This window comes from Fukomys damarensis, unplaced genomic scaffold (assembly GCF_012274545.1).
Source record: "Fukomys damarensis isolate Sample0158 unplaced genomic scaffold, DMR_v1.0_HiC HiC_scaffold_38, whole genome shotgun sequence".
Taxonomy (NCBI): Eukaryota; Metazoa; Chordata; class Mammalia; order Rodentia; family Bathyergidae; genus Fukomys; species Fukomys damarensis.
The window spans coordinates 18,458,922-18,472,599 of NW_022900950.1; the positions used below are offsets into that span (position 1 = coordinate 18,458,922).

At 37.7% G+C, this 13,678-nt stretch overlaps 1 protein-coding gene across 1 annotated transcript in view; it reads right to left on the minus strand.

Annotated features, from left to right (window-relative positions):
• Mettl14 (methyltransferase like 14) overlaps positions 1-3,375 on the minus strand; it is a 23,525-nt gene extending 20,150 nt beyond the window's left edge. The window contains exon 1 of the mRNA XM_010610794.3: positions 3,155-3,375. Coding sequence (XP_010609096.1) covers positions 3,155-3,220 — 66 coding nt within the window. The 5' untranslated portion in view covers positions 3,221-3,375. The remainder of the gene's footprint in view (positions 1-3,154) is intronic.
• Between the last annotated feature and the right edge of the window lie 10,303 nt (positions 3,376-13,678).

Genomic DNA, 13,678 nt, shown 5'->3' on the forward strand with positions numbered 1-13,678 from the left:
GGGCCAAAAAAAAAAAAAAAAAAGTAATACAATTTTGGTAGGCAGCTGGAGAAATTTTGTAAAGTGCAACAAATGTAAACAAAAATATCAGGACTAAGTCATGGAAAACTTTTAAATTTATACTAAAGAGTATGGAACACCATGAAGAATGATTTAATATTTTTAAACTCAAGAAGGGCATGAGGAAATCTGCATTAAATAGTCTTGTCAGCACAGGAGAAGAAAAGGGCATACTGAAATATCAGAATAGCAAATTATTAGCCTTACCTTAGCCAACTACCTTTTTAGTCTACCCCCTTTACATGAATGCCCTCAAGTTTCTCCAACAATAAATCTCTTCCAATATATCAACTTTCCGGAAATCTTAACTTCTCCATAAAATCTTCCTTCTTTCTTTTCAGGCAGAGAAAACACACCCACTTCCTCTAGTTGGGATGTATTCTTTCTTCCCATGACTAGCTCCTCTTTCTATAACTCGTATCTTAGAGTACAAATTATTTCCCTTTCATAACTAGTACACTATTTAGGGTAGAAAAGCCCCTTTCATTATTCTTTCTTCGCCCTTATTTCCTTATTGTCTCATAACACTTTATACAACTTTCAATGATTTTACATTTATTATTTCCTTTCTAGCCTTACAGAGACTGAACCTCAGGAGTACTATACTACATCCCCAGCCCTTTGTATTTTGAGACAAACTCTGCTATGTTGTCCAGGCTGGCCTGAAGTTGCAATCTTCCTCCCAAGTAGCTGGGATTACAAGCATGTACCACCTTGTCTGGCTTACTTTCTCTTTTCTATTGGTACCACTTCATAGTCTCTATCATAACTTCCAATTATTTGTATAAATTATCCCAATAAAATATAAACTCCTTTAAGGGAAGAACCCTGTCTTTATATATATATATATATATATATATATATAATGTTCAACAGTCAAAATAATGCTTAACTGAAAGTAGATGCTTTATGTAAATAAAAAAACAAGATTTCCTAGTATGATCTAAATTAGGATGCATTACAAAAGAAATGCTTTAAGTCAAAATTCTGATTATATATAAACAATCATCAAACAGTCAAACTTTTTCTCATAAGTTGTACAATGACTAGATCAAATCAGATTGTCTATTATGGTGATACCAAGTATATTATTTGAATAATTTATGCCAACAGTATCTATCAAAGGCACATATGATTTTTAAAAACTAAGATACAAGTTAAAATAAAAACCTGGTGTGAAATGCTGGTGGTAGCAGCAACTGCAACCATCATGATCAGGGCCTGCTTAATACAAGTGTCTTTATGTGGAAGAGAGAAGCAAATGACACATACTGAATTGTGCTCTACTTGGGCATTTCATCAATCAACAAACGTTTATTAAGAGCTAACTATGTGCAAGAAGCAATCCTAGGGTAGATTAAACCAACAGAAGTGAAAGGCAAAGACTGTATGAGCAAACCATTTTTAATCTACAGGACAATCAACATACAATAACAGACTTCTTGGAAGAACCTAAGTCAAGGAGATCAGTACAGATTTCATCATGAAGCTCTAAACCATGCCACAGAGGACACAGAATTCAGAAAGAGGACAAATTTCTAAAATCATAATGTATGCATGGTACAGAGCATGCTCTAGAAAGTAGTAAGTTAGTCTGCCTTGTTCATATAGACAAAAATAAGCAAAGGTTAAAATAAGGTGGCGAAGTGGATGTTTGTTGTTGATGCTATCAGGCATTCTTACTGGAGTTCATATCCAAATCGAAGACCAGGAAGCACCTACTCTACTAGAAAGAGTATCGACAGGTCCACGTTAAAACTTTAGCTTGCAAACGTTAACAGTTCTGTAGCACTGAACATGTAACAAATTTTTTTGAGCTTCACTTTTTTAGTCTATAAAAGGCAGAACATACGACGCACAGGATCAAAGATAATATTCAAAGTTTAGTCAAGTCTGACACATAAGTAGAAGGCACTTAATAAATGGCAGCCCTTACCAATTTTAAACTTTGTAAGTTCCTGGAGGGTGTTATTCGGAGTTCATTTGCCAGTACCTGCTAGTGTCTCTGGTATTTGCTCAATGAAAGATATTCAATGAAAAACTGTTCTATGATGTACTAAGTCAAATAGAACTTTGAACTAAAAATCAAGGAGTAAAACATCTTACATGATGCCAACAAAGAACCACTAAACATTTCTGAAGACATGGTAAAATAAATTGAGAACACAATTTAGAAAGATACTTGATTTATCCAGGTTCATAATGCCAAAAAGACAAGGAACAGATCTGATTCCAAATTCCCACATTTTAAAAAGGACACCACAAATCTACTTATCGCCACATAAAGGAGGATAGATTGTAATCAGATTACCATTACTAAAAACAAGATTTAATCTTAAAAACAGCAAAATGCCTCATTAAAACCTATGAACATTTCTCCCCACTACTTTCATTGATATATACATGGCAAAATGGGAAACTGCTTCGGATTTTAAGAACTGGAATAATCTGTATTCTCTGCACGTGTATTCTGATCAGTAAGTGTCAACCAAAAGAAGCAGTGAAGGGCAAACGTTTAGAAGACACCTGTGTTCAATTTCCTGGCTACGTGTAAGTGAATCCTATTTCATTATTCAATGATGACAGTGCTACCTGTTTCAAAGGTTGTGACTAATACAGAGTAAGAATACTGACTGCGGACGATGACAAGGGTACTGTATATAAGACGCACAATATAAAATTTACATTCAAGCCACTTTCAGTGCAATTTTTGGATGGGATCCCAAAGGAAATACTGTTTTGCAATATACTCAAGGATTTGGTGCAGACCAAGAGGAAAGAAAAAGGCACAGAAGACCATTTAAACAGTGAAGACCAACTCAGGGGATAACAAATCACTTATCCTTGCATGAACTACGTTGCTTTTTTAAACTAAAACCAAAAGACGGTGTATTCTCATCAATGTGCACCGTGCCAGACATTTGGCGAGAGATCCATAAAGATGCACAAAGGCCACTAGATTCCGGAGACCCAAAAATCAAGAGTCACAGGACCAGGAAGACCTTGACAGCGGTAGGCTGCTAGAACAATTGGGGAGGACGGGGGCGCACGCGCACTCGCGATCCCTCCCCACGAAGGCCACGGAGCCGCGGACCTGCTGAGCGAGGAGCTGTCGCCGTAACTTCTGTCGCTCCCGGATCTCCTGTAGACGACTATCCATGTCTTAAATCCTGTTTTTCACTATCCCGAATCTTGAAACTCACGAATAAACCATCGTCCAATACTTGTTCCGATACTACGCGACACAGTGCAGATCAAGACCTTCCGGATGCAAGAATTCCTCCTCGTTAACTCAGCAGGAATTTCCGGTGCAGCCGGAATTGGCTCGGCGTACCGCGGAAGTCCCGCCTCCTGGAGCACGCAGAATGACGCTGCCTGGTAGGGGACCAATGAGAGGCTCTGGGGCGCCAGAAATGTTTAGGAAGCCGCTCTGCGGCTGCTCCAGACCGGTTGTGTTCTCATTTGCCTGGTCTGTTTTGTCGGGTGTCAGGCGTCCTTAGGTTAATCAAACTTGTTTCTGCGGTGTTGGTTGCTTTTTCCATTAATTGCGTAGTTGCGGGCCCTAGCATTTTAAAAAATTGCCATTTTTTTTTGTTGTTTGCTGAGAGCACAAACTTTGACTCGATTGCCCAGCAAGCTCACTAGCTGAGTAGTGTTGGCTCATTAACCACCTGTGTGTCTCAGTTGCGTTTTGTAAAAACGGGAATAAGAGGGTCTACCTCTCAGTTGAGAAAACTGAAAGAATAAACGCCTGGCAAATACCGCCTTGGAAATGTGTCTTTATTTCTCAAGAAGTAGCTCTAAAAGCGATTTTAAAAAGGGGTGTTCTTAAAAATCTCTTTGGTAATGGCAGAACTGTTTGAGAAAATAATAACTTCCGAGGGGCATATACTGTAGGGTATTTTTGAGCATATAAAGTGTTTGTTTAAAAATCAGTTACTTGCCACTTGGTGGGGGGGTGCTACTGTATACTAATATAAGCTATTGGCCAATGATGAAAATAGACGTTTGTCCACTCAGATGATTCAGAAAGTGAAACAGGGAAAGCCACAGTTTTAAATTTTTTTTATACTTCTGGAACCCAGTGAAAGGGCTATATTCCTTGCAAAGCCCAGAGACAGTTAAAGCAGCTTCTCCTTTCCCCAGCCTCACATGGCATCTCCAGCGATAAGTTTGTTCTTTGGCTCTGACAATAACGTCACTTTCTATCCCACTAGCTCTAGGATTGGTGCATTTAGGGGTTTGTGACTTAATTGTACTTTTCTCTTTTTGTTTTTCTAAGTTTCAACGCCTGTGTGACAATTTCTCCATAATAAATTACGTCTATTTGAAATATTTTGAATGATTTCTGTTTTTCTGTCTTGAATTTGGGTTGGGAAAGAAACACATATTTACTACCTTGCAGTATTTACAAAGCCACTGAAATCCATCAGAGGATTGTGGCAGTTTTTACAAAGAGGATATAACTCTAAAATTCCTTAATGAATCTTAAAACTACACTAGCATACTAGTAAAATACTACTAGATTACATTAGCATACCAGTAAGGAACTGTGTACACCCATCAGTAATATCTGTTTCTAACAATAGAATAATCAGTAAAAGTCCTCACATGTAATTCATGCCCTTTGAAGGAGCATTTTCACTTTTAGGCATTACTTTGAGGAAGGAAAGATGCACATAACAATTTGTGCACTTCCCTACAAGCTCCTTGAAAATTACTCTCCTAGAGCTGTGTAACTGCTTATTGACATCTTGCTAGGATGTCCCTCGAAACCTCTACTATGGTTTGAATGTTTATGTATGATCCAAAAATTCATATTTAAATTAATCCCCAATACAACAGTATTGGGGGATGTGGTCTTATGAGTCATGAGGATTTGGTGCATTTATGGAAGGGCTTCATGGAGTAGGTTTCCCAGTCGTAGTCGTTTACCTATCACCATGTGAAGCCACTGTGTTCTTTCTATCCGGAGGGTGGAGTGGTCAAGGATGAAAGCATCATGAAAAGCAGAGATTGCGCCCTCACCAGACAACAAAATGTCTTGGTACCTTGCTCTTCCTCCGTTTTAGCAGCTTCAGAAGTGTGAGAGATGCATTTGTAGTCTTTGTGAATTACCTGGTCTGTGATACTTAGTTATGTCAGGTAAAACTGACTAAACATCTACCCGCTACCCATCAGAAATAAAAAATCAAATCCAATCCCCACCCTTTCCTATTTCAAAGAAGAGTCAGTATCTGTCCCTTTTCCTAAATAAGATGCACCCTGTGGAGATAAGATGGAAAGAATAGGAGGAGTAATAGGCCTCCTTCATGAGTGCTTAGAAGAAAGGACATGAAAGCAAGCACACTAACATGCTTCAGGAAAAAATGGAAACACCTGAGGTTAAGTTTTTTACCCAGAGAAGTACAGTGGAAGGTGGGAGAGTACAGCCTCAATGTGCATCCATTTAGCTATAAATGTTTCTAGTTTCTCATTCTTTATGGCGGAGTAGTATTCCATTTTATAGAAAAACCACATCTTCTTTATACAGTCTCCAGCTAATGGGTGTTTGGGCTGTTTCCAACTTATAGCTATTATGAACTGTGCTACTATAAATAGCTACTATAAATATGGTGCACATATGTCACTATCATATGACTCTTGTAATTCTTTTGGAAAGATACACAGCAGAGCGATAGCTGGGTCAAATGAGACATCTAATCCTAGTTCTTTGAAGTATCTCCATATTGATTTCCACAGTGGTTGCATCAGTCTGCACTCCCACCAACAATGGAGAAGGGTTCCTTTCTCCCCACAGCCCCGCCAGCATTTTTATTGGTTAATTCCTTGATAGTAGCCATTCTTTCTGGGGTAAGGTGGAATCTCAGTGTTGCTTTCATCTGCATCTCTCCAATGACCAGTGATGTGGAACATTTTTTCATATATTTATTGGTTGCTTTTGCTTCATTTCAGATGCCCACTTTCAAATCAGCTCTTTGTATTTGGGGCATCTGCTTTTCTTGAGTTCTTTATGTATTCTAGATAGTAGACCTTTCCCTGAGGAGTAGCTTGTAAAAATTTTTCCCATGTTGTAGGTTGTCTCTTAGCTCTGTTGGTGATTTACTTTGAACTGAAAAAATTTTTTAATACGATGAGATCCCAGTTGTTGACTCTTTGTGCAAGTTCTCATGTTGCTGAGGATTTGTTCATAAAGTCTTTTCCTATGCCAATATCTTCGAGAGTTCTACCAAATTTAATTTCCAGCAAGTTTAATGTTTCTGTTTTCATATTTAGGTCGTTAATCCACTTGGATTTTAGTTTAGTGCATGGTGAAAGATAGGGAATTAGTTTTGATCTTTGTCAAGTTGAAAGCCAGTTTTTCCAACACCATTTATTAAAGAGGCTATCTTTCTTCCATTGAGGATGGTTGGCTCCTTTGTCAAAGATGAGATAGCTGAGTATGTCTGGTATTGTTTTTGTATCTTCTAATACATTCCATTGATTCTCAGGTCTGTTTCTTTGCCAGTGCTATGCTCATTTTCTTTTTTCCTTTTTTTTAAAATCACAGTAGCTTTGTAATATAGTTTCAAATTGGAAATCGTAACCCCTGCCATGTCTCTGTTGCCTAGGATGGCTTTTGCTATTCTAGGTCTCTTCTGGTTACAAATGAATTTTTGGATTGTTTCTCAAGTTCTGTGAAATATACTGTTGGGATTTCAATTGGGATTACATTGAATCTGTATAGAAGTTTTGGGAGTATGGCCATTTTCACTATGTTGATTTTTCCTACCCAGGAGCAAGGGATGTCTTTCCATCTTCCTATATCCTCTTCTATCTCTTTTTTCATAGTGCTGTAATTTTCAGTGTAGAGGTCTTTTGCTTCCTTCATTAGATTGAGTCCTAGATATTTCATTTTTTGGTTGTTATTGTGAAAGGAATTATTTCCCTAATTTCTCTCTCACTGAGTCTGTTATTTGTGTACAAGAAGGCGATTGATTTTTGAGTATTGACTTTGTATCCAGCTACTCTACTGAATCTGTCAGTTAAGTCAAGAAGTCTTTTGGCAGAGTTTTTTGGGTCTTCTATGTAGAGTATCATATCATCAGCAAATAGTGACAGTTTAACTTCTTCCTTTCGTAACTTTATTTCTTTCTCTTGTCTAATTGATGTGGCTAATGTTTCTAGAACTATATTGAACAGGAGTGGTGAGAGTAGAAATCCTTGTTTTGTTCCTGATTTTATCATGGAAGTTTTCAGTTTTTGAACATTTAGAATTATATTGGCTTTTCATAGTTAGCCTTTACCAGGTTGAGATAAAGACCATCTATTACAATTTTCTGTAGTGTTTTTATGATAAATGGACATTGAGTTTTGTGAAATGCTTTTTCTGCATTTATTGAGATGATCATATAGTTTTTGTCATTGACTCTTAATATATTATATTACATTTATTGATTTAGATATGTTGAACCATCCTTGTATCCTTGAGATAAATCCGACTTGGTCAGGGTGTATGACCTTCTTGATGACCTTCTGTATTCTGTTTTCCAGTATCTTACTGAAGATTTTTACATCTATATTCATTAGGGAAATTGGCCTGTAGTTCTCTTTTTTGGTTGGGTCTTTCCCTGGTTTTGGAATCAAAATAACACTTGCTTCCAGGAATGAATTTGGAAGCATTGCTTCCCTTTCAATTTCACTGACAAGTTTAAAGAGTAATGACAATAGTTCTTCTCTAAATGTCTTGTAGAATTCAGGAGTGAAGCCATCAGGACCTGGGCTTTCTTTGTTGTTTTTTTGTTTGTTTGTTTGTTTGTTTTTTTTGGTTTTTTTGAGACAGGGTCTCACTATGTAGTTGAGACTGACCTGGGACTCACCATGTAGCCCAGGCTGGTCTCAAACTCACAGCAATCCTCCTGCCTCAACCTCCTGAGTGCTGGGATTATAGGCGTGAGCCACCTCGCCAGGCGGTAATGTTTTAATTACATTTTCAATTTCACTGAATGTAATTGGGGTGTTTAGACTTTTTCTGTCTTCTTCGTTCAACTTTATAAGTTCATATGTATCTCGGAATCTATCCATTTCTTCTGTAGTTTCCATTTTGTTAGAGTACAAGTCTTCAAAGTAGGTATTACTGATCCTCTGGATTTCTGCTGGACCTCTTGTAATTTCACCTTTTTCATTCCCAATTGCATGAGTTTGAGCCTTCCTTTCTTTTCTTGATTAGGTTGGCTGAGGCTTTATCAATTTTATTTATCCTTTTGAAAAACCAACTCTTTGATTCATTGATTTTTTTTTGTATTGTTCTCTTAGTCTCCATTGCATTGATTTCTGCTCTGATCTTTATAATGTCCTCCCCTGTACAAGCTTTCAGTTTGTCTTGCTCTTCTTTTTCTGCAAGCTTAAGGTTAAGCTATAGGTTGTTTATTTGAGCTTGCTCTGTTTTCCTATTATGGGCAATCACTGCCATGAATTTCCCTCTTAGAACTACTTTCACTGTGTCCCATAGATTCCTGTGTGTTGTATTGGCCTTATCATTTAATTGTAGAAACTGTCTAATTTCTTCTTTAATTTCCTCTGTGACACAGTGGTTGTTCAGCAGGGTGTTATTTAATTTCCATGTATTTGTGAAGTTCTTGCGGTTTCTTAAGCTATTGATCTCCAGTTTAATTGCACTATGGTCTAATAATATATAGGTGTTAACTTCAATTCATTTGCCTTTACTTAAGCAACTTCTATGAGCAAGCATCTGTTCTATTTTGGGGAATGACCTGTGTGCAGCTGAAAAGAATGTATATTTTAATTTTGTGAGGTGGAACACTCTATAGACATCTATTAAGTCCATTTATTCTAATACTTGGTTAAGTTCTGTTATTTCATTGTTGATTTTTTTGTCTAGATGATCTGTCTATTTGTGTCAGTGGAATATTGTGGTCCCCACTACAAATGCATTAGTGCTTATTGCATTTTTCATATCCATTAATATTTGTTTTGTATAGTTGGGAGTGTTAGTATTTAGTGCATATATATTTATGATTATCATTTCTTCCTCTTGTATTGTTCCCTTTACAAGGATGTAGTGGCCTCTTTGTCTCTCTTAATTAGTTTTGGTTTGAAATCTATTCTGTCTGCCAATAAAACAGCTACCCCTACTTTTTTCTAGGCTCCCGTCACATGGAGAACTGTTTTCCATTCTTTTACTCCCAGTCTATGAATTTCTTAAGTGTGTTTCTTGTATACAGCATGTAGTTGGATTTTGCTTCTTAATCCATTCTGCCAAGCTGTTTCTTTTGATTGGTGAATTGAGGCCATTAACGTTGACGGTTATACTGTTATGCATTGACTTTTCATCGTCATGTTATTTTCCTATCGCTGGTTCTTTTATTTATTTATTTTTTCCTCTCTCCCTTTAATTTCTTGCCTTGCCTGGTATATTTGCTCTGCTGGTCCTTATGGAGTTGTGGTCTTCATTTTCTTTTTCCAGGATATTGTTTAGAAGTGTTTCAAGTGCCGGTTTTGTGTTGATGAAATTTCTCAGGTGTTATTTGTCGTGGAAGTATCTTATTTGCCCATCAATTTTGAATGATAGTTTTGCAGGATGCAACAGTCTAGGTTGGAGGTTGTCTTCTTTTAGGACTTGAAATACCTCACTCCAGGCTTTCCTTGAGGGCTTGTGTTGAAAAGTCTGCTGATGGGCTTTCCTTTGCATGTGATTTGTTTCTTTTCTCTAAATACTTGTAGTATTTTTGTTCTTCTATTGGGTTTCTGGGATCTTGATTATTATATGTCTAGGTGTAGATTTATCATGGCTAGCTGGAATCTATGTGCCTCACTTATCTCATGTCAAATTCTTCCCCTCTGTTTAGGAAGCTTTCTGTCATTAATTCTGTAAATAGCTTTTTTAATGTCATTTGTAATTTCTCCTACTATTAGATGGAACAGTAATATATTATTATTCTTTGGATATCTAAGAGTTGTTGGATTGATTTCTCATGATCCCTTACTGTTTTTAAGAGATCACTCTTCATAGTCATTGACCATAATCCTATCTTCTGTATCTGAAATTCTATCTTCACATTCATTCATCCTGCAGCAAATGCTTTCTATAGAGTTTTTAATCTCCTGGATATCTGTCTGAATCTGTTTCATGGATTTCATTTCTTTCCTTTGCTGGGCATTCATGGTTTCCATCATTAAAATCTGTTTCTGTTCTCAAGTCTCTAACCATGTCTCTCTTTCTTCTTACCATCTCTGTGATTATCTGGGAAATTATTTCTGTTTTGAATTTTTCTAGAGCCTCATTTATTTGTTTTATTTTACTTTCTGTGCTATCAGTTCAGGGTGTCCAGATGGTCGACTGTCAGACTTTTCTACCTCATTTTCCCCAGAGTTTACCTTTGGTGAGGTGTAAGTCTGTGTCTGTGTCTTGTTTAAGTGTATTCTCATTTCTTTTTTTGTCATTGGTACTGTCCTTGGTTTAATTCCTGGGTTAATACTTTGATCTTCCAGATATAGGTGGTCTTTAGGTTTTGAGTCTCTAATGACTCTGAGGCAATGTCATTTTCATTGTACCAGGGAGGACAACTGATTAGATCAATCACAACACCTTAGCCCAAGTGATACAATCAGCAGCACAATAGCATCAAGTGCAGCTTAGAAAATGACAATTTGTGATAGTTATTAATCTGTCACCTTTAGCTGTGTTAATTAAATTGAAATTGAGGACCAGCCCAAAATATGTTAATAGTAAATGAACTCTTCAATATAGCAACTTTACCCTTCAGGTTGGGGACTTAGAAGGAGTTGGGGAAGGAGGGATAGATAGATAGAACAGAGAAAGGTTAGACTTGATGTCAGAGGACACAGGAAGATCACACAAACTCTAGGAAGCTGTTAAAAAGAGGAGGAGAATAAAAAACAAGATATACAGAAAAACAGAACAAACTAATGCAATAGGGAGGCTAGAGACCATAATCACTTTCTTTTAAAACTAATGGCAATTGAGAGAAGGAAAAAGAGAAGAAAAGGAAAAGAAATAAAGCAATTCAAATCAGGATAGGAAAAGGAATAATAAGGGAGAGTAATGGACATCAAGATGGGAGAGAGTGAGAGACAGAAAAAAGAAGATAAAAAAAGATTAAAAAAGGAAAATTTTTGAGAAAAGAAAAAGATAAAAATTTTTAAATGATCAAAGATAAGAAAAAATATTACTTTGAAAATAAAATATACAAATAGAAATAGAGGGCATTTTTCAGGATATGCCTCTATTGACACAATAGGCAGCATGGGCAAGAGTGTACAGATCTAAGTTAATCAGTCTCAGCAAGCCAGCAGCTGTTCCTTAGGTTCAGGCTGATTTCTGTCTGCAAGGCCCAAGTTGAGATCTTTGACCCCTGCTGGGTTGAACTCTGCAAGGTTCTACTGCAGGTTCCAACTGTCATTCCCCTGAAGTTAGACCAGGTTCTGATGTGAGGTACTGGTCCCTCCAACTTAGCAATTACAGTGGTGTGGTGTGCCTTTATTGCACATTTTCTTCACTTTTTCAGCGGGCTTCAATTTTTGTCTAGGAGCTTCTGAGAGGCCCTCTTTCTCTTGTTCAGGGAGTGGGGGCTGGGCTCCTCTGGTGCACTGGTTCTAAGGGGCAGGCCTACCCCATTTACTCATTTTTTAATAGTTTATGAAAATAAATTATACAGCAAGTATTTTAATAAATTAAGCACAAAAAGAGAGAGAAAAGGAGGATAACTAAATGGGAAGACAAAAGACAGGCCACACTTTGGCTTTGGGGACATGGGTGGCTGAGGAGGTCACAGTGGTTGCAGGAGCAGCAGAGAGCTGGTGACCACTGGGCCAGGACACTGTCCCTCTTCCTCGAGGTCCTTGCCAACAACCAGAATGTACAGCAACAGTGGGGCCCTGGTCCTGCTTGTCCCTCAAGGTAGCACTAGGGACAGACACATCCTCAGCCTGGACTGCCCAATGCATTAGAGCAGGTCGGAGTGGGATTGAAGCCCAGTGCAAGTGTCCTCTCTTCTTATGCCACCTCCAGGAGCAGCTGGGATCACAGTCCAGCTGCAACCTCTTGTTTGCACCTGCCTGCCTGCCTTGGTGCCTCTTGGCTTAGAGGGGCAGTTCCAGGTCCTCCGAACCCAAATGAGATGAATGTGGAGGCAGGGTGCTCAGCATATAGGACTGTCTCCCAGGAGATAGATGTGGTGTTTACTTCTTTCTTAGACAGAGAAGTGCTGGAAAATTATTGTAACTGCAATTCAAGTCTTCTTTTCTGCCAATTATGAACTTTGACAAGTCGTGCCCACATTCTCTTTTTTCTTCCTTCTTCAAATACAAATCTATTGTACAGTCATTATAAAACATTTTAAAGGTTTCAGAAAGGTAAATATAGAAAATAAAATTTCCCAAATTGTATCTTTCAGAAATAACCATTGGTAATATTTTGGTATGTTTTCTCCTATTATTTTATGGTGTTTTTGAAGCGTTGCTTAAATACCATAAAATTTGCTCTTTTGAAATGCACAAGTCTCCACGTGAGCTTAAATATCACATGGTTTAATTTATATAACTAATGAAGAGTAAAAATAAAGAGCAAAATGAAAATTACATAATAAGGACGGAGAGGAAGCAGATGAGACAGGTGGAGGAGGGAATGAAGCAAGGGATAAGAAATGAAGAAAAGGAATTGGGGTATGTTATGTTCGTGGGCCAACTCCACACAAGGAATGTAAACACAAGGACTGTACTGCAAATGTGTGCAAAATGGAAAGAGAAGGGAGACCAAGATCTGGGTGGAGGAGTGTGGTAGGGTGCAGAAAGGGGATTATAAAGGGAATTAACATGTGTTATGCACGTGTACCATTTTCCCACAAGAATATAAATGTTATATACTGCACAGTTTTACTAATAAACTAAACAAATAAATATACAGGTCCCCATTTAGTAAATGTATACATTTGTGGAACCATCACACAATCCAGATTTAGAAGACTCTATCACCAAGTTCTGTAAAAGGTCCAGATATAGCCCTTTGTTGGAAGTGTAATTCTCAAATGTTTTACCCTATTTGGTAGCTTATCTTTTTGTCCTCTTCTCTTAATAGTCTGGTGGAAGGAAAGCTTTAATTTGGATGAAGTTTGGGTTTTACTTTTTGCATCATGATTTTGGCATAAAATAATAGTTAACATTATGTGTAAAAATCAGTGCATCCTTTCTTCCCTTAATTTCTGATGTTCAATTCATTTTCAGATCCTGTCAGCACCATCTCCAAAATACAGCCAAAAATATCTCTACATCTCCTATTTTTGCAGTTACCACCAAGATTCAAACTACCATCATTACTCACCTACTTGGTCTTTCTTTCTTACCTCATGTGGCCTCTTAAGGTCCTCCAGAGTTTTTTTCACCACACTCAGTGTAAAATGCTAACTCTCACAATCTATAAGAACCTGCCCCACCTGAGCCACCTAATATCTCTGATCTTACCCTGGTATGCTAAGCTCTGACCTTTCTTCCTCTCACTCTGGTGCCTTAAACAAAGGTCACACTCCTTTCCACTTAGCCATCAAACTCAGCAAGCTCCCTTTCACTTGAGGTCTTCTATTTACAAGTCCCCCAACCCCAG